This window comes from Perca fluviatilis, chromosome 22 (genome assembly GCF_010015445.1).
Source record: "Perca fluviatilis chromosome 22, GENO_Pfluv_1.0, whole genome shotgun sequence".
Lineage (NCBI taxonomy): Eukaryota > Metazoa > Chordata > Actinopteri > Perciformes > Percidae > Perca > Perca fluviatilis.
The window spans coordinates 13462363-13475769 of record NC_053133.1 but is presented as its reverse complement, the minus strand read 5'-3'; the positions used below and the strand labels follow the sequence as shown (position 1 = coordinate 13475769).

The 13407-nt window shown below is 40.3% G+C and overlaps 1 protein-coding gene across 1 annotated transcript in view; it reads left to right on the top strand.

The window, feature by feature from the left end:
* LOC120552706 (myosin VIIA and Rab interacting protein) overlaps positions 1–13407 on the top strand; it is a 107008-nt gene that overhangs the window by 69863 nt on the left and 23738 nt on the right. The window contains exon 3 of the mRNA XM_039790930.1: positions 2137–2273. Coding sequence (XP_039646864.1) covers positions 2137–2273 — 137 coding nt within the window. The remainder of the gene's footprint in view (positions 1–2136; positions 2274–13407) is intronic.

The following is a 13407-nucleotide window of genomic DNA, read 5'->3' as shown; positions in this document are numbered from 1 at the left end:
TTCTAGGAGATGGATCAATCCTAAGAGGAATAGATAAGCACATAAGAAGTTGGGTCCCAAATAGTTTAATGATAGCCAATGATAAGAGGATGGAGGAATGAAAGGGTGCCGTTAATTCAAGAGTGGGCTTTTGAGATGGCTAGGGTGGCGGCTAGGGATGTTTCATGCAAACGGTTCGCCAGATTGGATGTCTATATGGGAAAATGGGGAAGGTACTCAAGCTTTCTGGAGGGCTCCTAAGAAGCTTTGTACTAGTATGATGTATGGTTGTCATCTATACATGTTTATTTGGTTTATAGTGTGTCTATTTTATCATTTTGTTGTATGGTCTTGAATATTGTGGTTATTGTGTCATATTTTCGTGATTTTTGTCTGGATGGATGGTAATGACTCCACCATATCCTTGGCACCCCTCTCCTCTTCTTGAATATACCTTTTCAGTTCAAATATGGCTCCCTGTGGCTCCAGCTCATTTCAGAGTACAGGTGGAACCCATTTGTATTTCTGCCTCGTATGATGCCAACTAGACGCTGCATTGATCTTCCAGATTCATTTCTGCACCGCCTTCCTCGGGCCCAGAGGGAGATAAAAAGAGTCGGGCTTCTTTACTGGAGCTCAGCAACCACCATTAGAGTGACTAGGTTGACCCGTGGCAAGAAATTAAGGAGCTGAGGCCCATTGAGCAGCCCAGCTGATAGAGGCAGAGGATAATAAATCCACTGAGAAAGAGGAGGGAGGTTAAGAAGGAGGGGGTTTGGGATGAATATGGCAGCCCATGCAGCCTCAGGGGCACTCAGGATCCCTTTATTAGCATGGCTATTTTCACCCTCACTCTTTCAGCCTGTCTCTTCATTGAGCAGAAGCATCAACATGCATGTGGGATTGACTCAAAATAAACTACAGTGCCTGTGTTCATTGTGATGAAGGTGTAGCTAATTGATGTGTTTTTAATAGTTTTTGGAGGCCTCTGGTACAGAGGAATATACTATATCAGGCTTTGGCAACGCTTTGGTGATTGTTGACTATAACAAAAATAGCCTATAGAATATCATCAGCCTTATCTTTTAAAGAGGTGTTATTGGTACCAAACGTGTTCTGTACCCGATGAAAACAGAAAATGTCATATTCAACTGGTTATATCCATGTGTGTTAAAACTTCGTTAATACAAGCAGTTAAATACAAAAACATACAAATTTAAAAAATTTTAGAAAAGTCAATAAATTAGAGTCCACTCATTCTGTTAATGAATACACTAATAAAGTAGGTGTCAAAGTCTTATTAATAGATAATTATTGTACAGTAGGTGCAATAGGCTGTTAGTATGCAGTATAGTATGTGTGCATTTTTTGTTTAGCCTCACTAATGTGTGTGACAGTGGTGTGAAAAAGCAAAACGAGAGCAGGAGGGACCGCATGATTAAACACAGAGTTGGCCGAATTACCTGCAAGCCGATGCCACACTGGCGCAAAGGGAGCGCTTTTCTGAGGGCTTTGCATAACCCTCTCCGTTTAGAATTACTGCTTATATAATCATCTGCTCTGTGCTGAGGTCTGACTGGTTGGCATTCAAGCACCAACCAGCCATGCACCATGACATGAGGAAAAGCCTGGAAAATGATGTGACGTCACATCTGACAACCTATGCATCAACTGCTGAAATACGCAGCTTGGATCCTGCATAATATGACTGTAAACAAATACGCTTCATATCTTTAATACAGCAGAGAGAGAGAGAGAGAGAAAGACCACTGAATTTTCTTAAAAAGCCAATTATTTGCTTTAAATCAAACAGCAGGGCTTTAAATATGACAAGCCTGACAGCAAATACAAACCTATATTAAAAGTAAACTGCAGTCCTACCTGACTCAATTTTTATATTATATATTTTTTTTCTTTTTCTTAAAATCATTGAAAAAGTCGCTAAGTTCTGGTTATCTACATTAATATTTAAAGACACTCAACTTAGGCAGATTTTAATGGAAGACTTGGCTTGAACTCAAAGTTATAATCCTGGTGTAATTATAATCAAATCTGATTCCTGCCAGTGTCTTTGCCATCTGTTCTTTTTGACTTAATATCATGTTTTCTTTCTTCCCTCCTCCCGTCCTTCTTTCTTTCCTTCTTTCTTGTCTGCAGGGTTTTAAGGACACAGTCGCTTGAATGGTATTATAACAATGTGAAGAGTCGCTTCAAGAGGTTCGGGAGCGCCAAGGTTTTGAAGACTCTGTACAGAAAGCATATTATAGAGAGAGGAGCGTTCTCTGATCTCCCAGGTAACTTCATCCTCTCACTCATTTTTAATCAGCCATGCATGATCTTTGTTATATTGCCATTCTTTTGCTGTTTATATGCTTTTAATCATTCTCGTCTGCATGAGTTTGATTGCAGAGCAGCCTTCTGTTTCTGTTGTGTCACGTTGTGATTAACGGCAATTTGGCCAGAGACGTAATATAACTTCCTCAAACAACTCAAAGAAAAAAAAAAGGCTTCATTTGATATGCAAGGTTTTGGTCGGACATTAAGAGTAAACACAGACAAGCTCACTTGATTACTCATTAGTTTGCTTTGTTAAATGATCACTCACTCTGTTTCACACATTTTTGTTCTCTCGCTGACTGATTCACTTAATTACTTTCCCACTGGCATGTAGAGACAAAGTTTTTCCCACAGACAAACACACATATATACACACATCTCTAGGGTTATGTTCAGGGCCGGCGATTGCTAAGTGGAACTATTTCTATTTTCACTTTACTTTGATCGCAACATCGTTAGTTTGATTTGAGCAAACCACTTTCTTCCATGGCTGCATTTTAATTTTAATAAAACTCCTGTGTTATGAACTTGCATTTGCTATGTGTGAATTAGGCAGCGTTGGCGTTTGCGTGCGAGTGTGTCAGTAGTGATGGTGGTGACAGACTACGGCTGCCCCGCGGACTCGTCCTGCCAGTTAATTCCTGTGTGGTGGCTCAGGCCACTTTGCGTCCTCAGTGAATTGTTCCTGTGCAGGACAGCAGCAGGGCAGCTTTTATCCAGCCTCCCCCGCTCCAGATAACATTGTTTTGACCCGGCTGCAATATGATCGGTCTGCCTCCGTGGCTGACAACAAGGCATTATTTCAAACCCTGGTACATGGGATTAAATGGATGAAGAGAGCACAGAGAGGATAAATCAGGTCAGACTTGAGGCAGAACTGGATGAGGTTGAGATGAGGGGGTGTTTAGGGATACACCGTGACCCCAACTGAAGTTTATTTAGTCGGTAATGTATAAAATTAGTTTGTAGGCCTGAGTGATACGAACAAAAAGAGTTCCATCATAATCATAAGAAATAATGTCTGCACACAGTAGAGGACAGTTACAGTACAGCTACAGTTAATAACATTTGGATAACATTTGGCTCATTGGAAATCTAAAAATATGTTGGTCAGAAATAAGCTTACAAGTATTTAGCCTAATAACATAATAGTTCAGTTCAGATTTGTATTGTTCCACAAGAGGGAATTCTATGAAGTATAGAAACATGAAATCATAACACATAAACACAATAAAAACACTAAGGCAATTGAACACTTTTTAAGTACTCGTACTGCCCCGACATTACAGAAAACAATTAAAGGTCCATGTGATACAAGCGAGGATAATTGCAAAAATAAGAGCTGAGATAACCAATTAAGTCGCTTTAATGCTTTAGTTGTTTTTATAGCTTAACTGTATTTATCAATCATAGTCTGCAGTGTAAAAAAGCCAAAACTAAAGGCATGAAATACAGAATTGGCTAAGTTTCCCCCTGACATGTTTGGCATTTTACAGTTCATTTAGGCTACTTGATAGATACATACTTTGTTATTACCATGCTACTGTGCTGGTGGTAATTGTTTTGGTACAGCGTGGTAGCTCAGTTCCAGTGCAAAAGAAAGAGAGAAAATCAAGAAACGGGCACCTTAAACCATTACAACAACACACCCAAAAAGGATGAATCATGAATGTGAAAATATGTACAGTGTGTACAATGTGTTCAGTTCCCCAGCAATCATTTTACTATCATGGTAGAGTCTGACTCTACATAGGAAGCTCTCCCAGAACAATCATGATCTTTGTTGTGATCATAGCTTCTACTGTGGTGTATGTGTTGGTGCTACACATTGGTGGTGGTTGTCTATGATAAAGTGCTATATAAATGCAATTTAGTATTATTATTATTATTATGAGTGGACAGAATGATTCTCCTTCTAAACTTGCAGTTTTCTGATTTCCTCTCTTTACTCCACTTTATTCATCTATCCCACTCCACTCTTCCCAGCTCTCTCCTCTCCTCTCCTCTCCTCTCCTCTCCTCTCCTCTCCTCTTACATCATCTGGGATGGAGGATGAAGGATAATGCGACACGGCTGCTGGTCTCCCAGCTCACATGAGCCCAATAGATTAAACCGCTTCCAATTCTCAAATACTCGCACCGCCACTCCCACTAACTGGCTAGCTGACTTGCAATATAATTATGGATATACTGTGATGTGTGTGTATGTTGCTTTTGTGTATTTGGATGTTAAAGCCGATATTGTTGGCTCGTCCATGAGAAACGTTAGATTTATTGTCTGGCAAAGATATTTCCCTGATATACGGTATAATTTTTTTCTCCATATAATGTATTCTTATGTGTGTTACATGAAAATATCTTGTTTTTTCATCCTTCACCCACCCATCTATGTTATATATCAGATTTAATTAAAAGGGATTGTGAAACTGTCAACAACAAAAATGCCAAAGCTAGACCTGTCAAAAATATGATTGAGTTTTAATTTATTTGAAAAGAAAATGCCTTTTTAAACCTCTTTTGCAGCAATTAATTGGATATGTCAAGTGTTTGAACGAGCTTATAACAGTAAAAGATTATAGTGATGTATATCAGAACGCCTGTGCTTTCAGTTAAACAGAATATAATGAGATTTTACTTCAGCAAGTAAATCAGCACTAGATTGGAAAAAAAACATTCAATTAGATAAAGATGTTGCTCATTAACACACTGATGTTGCAACATCTCGCTCTGTCTATTACGCTCCAAGGAAAGGAGCTTTTATCATGAAGACCAGAAACTCTGCTAGAGTCTTAATACTGGTCCCCTCTCTTCATGCATATAGAAAAGCAGCCGCAGGAATGTAAAACATTCTCATAAACTGTTTCCCAACCATATGTGAAATATAGGCTCTCTCTATACGTGTGCTAGTAAAGTTCCTTGTTTTTATTATCACCAAGGGGCCAATGCTTGTGAAATCAATTCTTTGCGAAATGGCAGCTGACATGACAGTCGGTAAGAGAGATGTGAGCGTTTTACATCTATCAATTTCCCAGAGAGAATGTGTGACCTTCAAACCAACAGGAAGACAACAGGGAGCGAGCGACTTGTACTTTCCTGTCCATCATCTCCGGTGGAAGGGAGCAATGCTTCTGTGTGACCTGTTACAAATGTCATACTCTCGTGTGTGTGTGTGTGTGTGTGTGTGTGTGTGTGTGTGTGTGTGTGTGTGTGTGTGTGTGTGTGTGTGTGTGTGTGTGTGTGTGTGTGTGTGTGTGTGTGTGTGTGCACAGAAGAAAGTGAGAGTGTTGCTTTGCATGATAGAGATGTGGCCTTTAGAGACTTTTAACATTAAACATTGATGTAGTGTTGGTAGTCTATGTCTATATCCACGACGGGATTGCTCCGGTGCCGCAGGAAATTCCGCTGAATGCATGTCTTTTCGCCGATGTCCGTTTCCTTCCACTTTCTTTGTGTTGGAATTTTAGACTCAGGCCAATTTATGAGGACTATGGTTAACTGCTCCTCAGATCTCTGCAGGATAAATCCAGACAACTAGTTAGACTATCTCCAGTGGCGGTTTTTGGCACAGGCAAACCGGGCAGCCGCCCGGGGCAGCATTTTTTCATGTCACATGGGGGGCGGAACAAGAACTTGCAACAAAAAAAAAATCCTCTGCGCTCATTACATGGCCTTAGTAGTTTTAAGGAGTAGATTTCATACAATGACATCATTGACGATTTTGCATCAAGGAAGGCCAGAAAGGTCAGGTTTTAGTTTTAGTTCGTGTTTTCTGTTCCTAGTGCTATAGTGTAATAATTAGATTATCTTTAGTGTGTCTTCACATTTGTGTGATGAAGGATTTGTGCTATTTAGAATATTTCTATATTTTATTTGTATATTATTCTTAATATTTTATATTATTGTTGCTCTCTGCTCTTGTTAATTTTTTTATGATTGTATATATTGTTGGAACATTTATGTATATAGTGTATATTTATTTTAAGTTCTGATAACCTATACTGTCATATTTTGTGCAGAATTGTGTTCATTGTCTTTTGGCAATGTTGGAGGTGGAGATTGTGCACCTTAAAAAGTGTTTCCTATTGTAATTGCAATAGTTAAATAATAATAGTTGTAATAATAGTTAAATTAAGTGTGTTTTTCAAATGCTCTAATGAAGGATTTCTGCAATTGAGAAATTTTCTCAATTGGGTGGGGGGGGGCGCTCGAAGGGGGTCTCGCCCTAGGTGTAATTCAATGTTAACCATCCCTGACTCTCTCTCCAATCTGAGTTTTTGGCTGTGCGTTCCTCTCAAATCGATCCGTGGGGATCATTTGATTATGTTTGTTTCCGCCGTGATAAATCGGTATAAGCTAGGGCTGCTCGATTATGGGGAAAAATCATAATCACGATTATTTTTGGTCAATATTGGAATCACGATTATTTAACATGATGACTCATTGACTTTTTTTGTAATTTTAAAAACAGTTAAACAAATCAACAGTGAAAACACAGTGATCTGTGAAACGTCCCTTAATACTTTTCCCGTTGAACTTTTTTTTTCTTTTCATTCAGAAAACAAGAGTTTAAAATAAGAGTTTACTTGCAAAACGTAATGTGCAAAATAATAGTCTTTCTCGATACGTTTTTCTTGATTACATTATTATTGTGATAAGCCCAAATCAAAATCACGATTCAAATTGCACGATTAATTGCTCAGCCCTAGTATAAGCACACTAGCTATACTTGTAATTAATAGCTTATAGTGATTAAAAACGGCTCAGCTATTCGTTTCTCCATCACAGTGTCATTTTTGGACATTACCTCTCCAGTCTGGTTTAACGGTATTGCATCATAAAATCCACCATGAAATGCAACCTGATGAGTCTGTTATGAAGTATCAAAAGCAGGAATGATGACTTTTTTTCTTTTCTTATTTTTTTTATACTTAAATCTCATTCATTTCAAACAGGGGATTACTGTTGTCCCACTTTTCTCCTGCCTTTTGTGTTTGCTGTCACATCCCTCCAAATGTCTGCGGGGAGGATTCCCACCTATCCAGTTAGATGACGGTGACTCAAACACAGTATTATCACCTTCAAACATGATATTCTCTCTCTGGTGAAAAAGATTGAAAGAGAGAGAGAGAGGAGAAGCAGTGCAGTCTTTTGAAGCTTTCTATGGCTGCAGCCGTCTTTTCATTGCGGTATCAAAGGAAGAGATGTTGTCCTTGTGTATGTGGGACAGAGACTCAACCACACATTATAGCATCATATGAGTATGCATTTTGTAAAAAAAATTAGTCCGTAGACAAATTCCTAGACATAAACACCATCAGTTCTGTGTCCATTTCCAAAGTTGAGAAGTTAAATTACCACCTCAGAGTTTACAAGTGAATTGGTGGTCAAATTGCTGTTTGCTTATGAATCAGTTGATTGTATTAGGGTAGCGAATGTGAGTTTTTCTCCATCATACAGTTTTTCTGACCGTCACTACTGTGCTGCGTTTATGAGCGAGAGTCAAAGTCTGACATCTGGGCTTCGGCTTCCTTTTGAGCTGCTGAACAGCAGCTTTCCATTCATGCGCTGTTTTGTTAAAAAAGATACAGAATAAACAAAAAAGTTAAAGAATAAATAAACAAATATAAACTATTAACCGAAATTGCAACCTTGCAGTTGGGATCATTGTTCAGTGTTAATTAATGTTTGTCCTACACAAAGTGCCTTCATAGCTGTAGCTGTGTTTCTGCAATCCTATTTCACTCTTTGGCCCAACTTTTATTTTGTGCCGTTATGCTAAACAACCAGTTGCAAATATTTGCCACCTTTTTTGTTTTACAGCTGTTGGTTGGTTGCAGCTAAGCTGAATGAATACAAATGCCTCCATGAAAACTAGCATTGTTTCATAACTGTGGTTATATCAAGAAAGTAGAATAGGAAGTCGGCATTCTGCATGAGAATTCTACTTGTCAAGCAGAGTGAGTGCTATGCTGCTGATCTTTTTCTGTCCAAGTGGTTACTTTGCCAAAAACTGTCTCAGCACTGAACTCCAGTGCAGTAGGTTAGATGTGGCTAATCTAGTGTGTCAGTGCCAGGGCAATGTGAACAGTTACCTTGCTGCTCTCCTCTGCCAAAATAGCAAAGCAGAATGTAGTTACAAAACACAAGGACCTCCTGATACACCTCATTCAACAGATTCATTCAAGGCTTTCTACAGCAGTTTTTCAAGCCGGTGCAGTGGCCCGCGGCAGTGACAGTAGTTGCATTATAAAAATTGTAAAAATTAAACACTAAAAGCTATTGTTAATTACTGCCGATAGTTTGCTCCTTCATTTCGCATTCCACCTCCATCATTTGAACTTTAAAGGCCATGTTGGCCCTGGGACCAATTAATGGATCAATTAATTTCTGTACACACACACACACACACACACACACACACATACACACACACACATGTAAATGCTGCGAGCACCACCTGAATAGTCAGTATTATGGATCAAAACACATTCATAATTTTAGAGTGCAGTTTTGTCCAAGAACACCCTATTTACATTGGCATCATCTCCACAAAAGGTGAGTAAAAACTCTTATCTCCCATATAAAAGAGGCAAACTACCTCCCAGCCTGTCGTGATGTAAACAGACATCCTGTCGTTCAGCCGTTGTTCTGACGACGTTGTTTATGAGACTGTGTGTGCTGCCAGATGCTGCGTTGTAATTGAAAGGAAAACCGTCTGGACTCTCCTTCCTCCTCCTGCTGCTGGCACTTCAGGAACGTAAGCTCTAAGTGGAACTTTACTGGCTCATTTATTTATACAGTCTTTTGTTAGTTCCCTCTGTTTCTCCACATATTGTGTCTTCCTGACACTCTATTTTACTCAACTTAATCCCCATACTGAATGAGCAATTTGCTAAATTTCAAAAATGTTGAGCCAAAACAGCAGGATTTTCTGATTTGTTTTGCTTCAAGTGGTCCCATCAAACCATATTATTCAACTCTGCGTTCATCTGCAACAAAAGTTGTTCAGAGACAAACTATAACTGCACCATAAACTTTAAGCTTAATCTATCAGCCTGGGGCTCCAACAAGTGGGTCAAGCAGCTGGAAGACTGAGACAGAAACAAGGCTCTAGGCACCCAGGCCGAGGTGTTGAAGGCTTACCTCTAGGGTACAAAGCAGAATAGTGCCTGCAGGGAGGAGAAGGTGGGTGAGCTCTCTGCCAGGCTAGAGACAGAGACCAAAGACAACAAGTCTCTGGGGAAACAGGAAGAGTGTCTCACCACCGAGCTCCAGAAAGAATGGAACTTGAGACTTGAGCTGAGTGAGCAGTTGCAGCAACAAAAAGATCATCAGCAGCCACTTGAGGCAGAAAAAAAGTATTTCACTGAAAGGGTGAAAGAGGATCACGAGCTGATCCAGGATCTGAGGAGTGAGCAGTTTGCCATCCGTCAAGAGATGAGCGAACTGAAAAAAAAGACTGGCGGAACCGACTTAAACCAACCTCAAGCCTAACACCAAGCTCAAAGCTGACGAAGAGTTCAGTCAGGCACTCCAGAGAGAAACTGCCCAGCTGAAGGAGCAGGAGGTGGAGTGCCTCACTGTTTTACAGGCCCTCAAACTCGTTCCAGAGCCCAAAGTCTCTGAGAAAGAGAAAAAAAATAAAATAAATAAAAGAGGCGCTCAGTCTGAAAAAGAGTCCGCCACTTTCTCGGTTTGAAGAAGAAGTATAAGGAGAGGCGGGAGGAGGAGTCCACATCCATCTAAGACCCCTACATCTCAGCGGTTCAGCACCTTTCACCATCAGCAGCTGTATGCTGCAAGGCGGCACGGTGGCCTAGTGGTAAGGTCCTCACGCACAGACCGGCTTGGTTCTCTCTGTGTGGAGTCCTCATGTCCCTTTCTGGAGTCAGTGTAGGTTTCCTCCAAGTGCTTCGATTTCCTCCCACTCCAATTTTGGGTTTTTTAAGCCGATCCATTCGGGCTTAAAAAAAGACTTCATGAAAACATTTCAAAATAAAAGTTCTGCCTGTGTAGCTCTATTTTGTAATAGTTGTTAAAGGTAAGTTGTGAAGTACAGAGCACTTAATAATCAATGTACGACAGCGGGATTGTGGTAGACAAAACATCCAAGTTGTGTTTGGTGTAATACTTGATTTGAAATGATTTAATAATTGTGTCTTAAATCACTCCCTGTTTACTTTATAGTTCACTACATGTATCCATTTGATGTTGTAATTGTGTCCAAGTTCTGCACTATATAGTGCTCTCCAATTCTTCACATTTGAGAAAAAAAATGCACTACTTTCTGTCAACAATCCCAAAATGCAAAGCGTAACATTTTATATTATATATGCAAAGATTAATGTTGTGCGACTCCACACCATGGATGTATTTTAAATGCTCTACATCCGTTAGTGACAACACAAATTGACAATGATTCATTATAGTGAGCATCTACTATATAGGAAGTAGTGAACAAGTGATTAAAAGGAGGATAGTCTATATCCACGGCATTCCACTTCTGGGATTGCTCCGTTGCCGACAAAAATTCCGGCGGATTTCACTAATTTCGGCCGGATTTGTCCGTTGCCTTGGGCTTCCTCTGTGTTGGCATTTTAAACTCTGGTTGATTTATGAGGACTACGATTAACTGCTCCTCAGATCTCTGCAGGGTAAATCCAGACAGCTAGCTAGACTATCTGTCCAATCTGAGTTTTCTGTTGCACGACTAAAAACAACTTTTGAACGTACACGTGGTCCACCAAAACAAGTTCCTTCCCGAGACTATTTTGCAGCGGCACCGTTGCTCTCTATGGCGCTTAGCGCCGCCCAAGACGATTGTGATTGGTTTAAAGAAATGGCAATAAACCAGAGCACGTTTTTCTCCCATCCCGGAATGCTGTTGGGACTAGCCAGACCCTCCTCCGCAGCGCTGTGGAGGAAGGTCTGGCAATGCGAGACTAAAAGGAGGGTAGCTCATTCTGTGGAGCAGAAAATATCTATCAGAATGGCCTACCTCGATAAATATGGTTAAAGGAAGTGCTTTTGGACACAGCCTATATTTAACTTCCCCATAGCACAAAATGACTATAGCACATCTGCAAAAGTTAAATAGTTTTTGATTAATACCAGTGTTATAAAAGTTGCTTTATGAGGTGCTAACTTTCAGTACCAAAATCCACTTACATGTCTTTAAATTACACATCCGTCATTTACAAAAGCATCTTGGAAACAGAATAGTGTTGTTGTAGTTGTAATAATAAAAAAGAGGAAAAAAATCCCAATACATACATGCATTATTGTTTCTTTTCCATTTTCTCTTAATCGAAAGGTTATGTAGTTCTCCCGCTCTCTCACTCACAGAGAAACCCACTCACTCCCATACAGCACACATTTGCACACACACACACACTCAGAGACCCTTGCAGTTACAGGCCACCGCTGTCTGTGTGGTTACCATGGAGATATCGAGCGATTTACTCCTCCACTCCCCTGAGTGGAGGAATGGCAAGTGGTGAGGGACAAAGATGAGACAATGGTCATGGTGAAAAAATACAGAAGTTGGACGTGAGGAGAAATGTACTGGACACACACAACACACACACACACACACACACACACACACACACCTGACCTTCCATCACCTTTGTAATGACAAGGCAGCATTGCCATTCAGCATTCAGGGCCAATTAAAGATGAAGGCATCACTCTGTTGGGTCACACTAGTCATTGTATCTCTGCTGCCTTGTCATATTTGACTCATGGATGAATAGCAGACGTGAGTGGAAAGAATGACGAACAAAACTGATGTGGTGTCCCCCCTCTTAGTGATCACTGTCATCTTAAAAATGTTGAAGATGGTAACTAAATCTGTTCTATGATGTGACAATGCTATGATCAAGGTTTGGTTAGGTTTCGGGAACATAAACTACTTAGTTAGGTTTAAGGAAAGATAATGGTTTGGGTTCAAATAAGTACTTACCGATGCATCATACTGATTTAATGTTTACAAGTAAAATCTCAATCTGAAAAAAGTAACCATAGCTCTCAGATAAATGTGATGGAAAAGTAAAATATTTTGCTCTGAAATCTGGTTGGGTAAAAGTACAAAATAGCATCAAACAAATAGTCAAGTAAGGTGCAAATGCCTCAAAACTGTAAGATATTACACTGCTTGAGTAAATATACTGAGTTATCTCTGACCACTGCATCTGACAAACTAATGAGGGAGCTAAGGACATGAGGTTAGTCCCAATACACTGTAATAACACGCAGGTAAATTTTCCTGCTTAAACTTACTTAAGCATACAGGCTGCAGCCATATAACTGACAGGTGACAGCAATACTTTTCTGGATATCTCACAGATCGACAAGCTGTTATGCTAACAAGCTGTTGGGACAGAGGTTGACATTGGTATGTGAACCGAAAGCTGGTTTCGGTTTGGGATGAATTATCGTGATACCCATTCCTCAGGAGCTTTATCAGCTTGTGTGTGTGTGTGTGTGTGTGTGTGTGTGTGTGTGTGTGTGTGTGTGTGTGTGTGTGTGTGTGTGTGTGTGTGTGTGTGTGTGTGTGTGTGTGTGTGTGTGTGTGTGTGTGTGTGTGTGTGTGTGTGTGTGTGTGATTCTTGCCCGGCGGCTCACTTCCTCTGACAGCACTCCTTTGTCCTGAGCTGCTGCAAGTAATTTGCCCACGTTTTGTCCCCTTCCACACTCCCAGAAACTATAATTCAGCTCTAACCAAGCGAGAACCATACAGCTCTGTCGAACGCTGCTTCAGTCAGAGTGAGACAACTCTGGGAGTGAAGTACGGGTGGAGCGTGTAATGGTTTGGGGACTTGTTGCTGCGACTGGGAGGACTGGGCCTGTGAATGGAGATATACACAGGGCACGTTAAATCAAATACACACTCATCAAAGTGGAGCAACACACACATCTTTCAGGTGAAGCTACTGTTAAGACATGTTGCCTGTTGTTGGATGTGTAGAAGAATATGAAAACAGAGTTACAGCATGTCACTGTAAGAGTTTGTGATTGCTGGCTTACAGGCTCTGCACTGAAATGTCGCAGTGCTTTGACAAACAGCAGTTTATCTTTCAGTAAAGCTGAA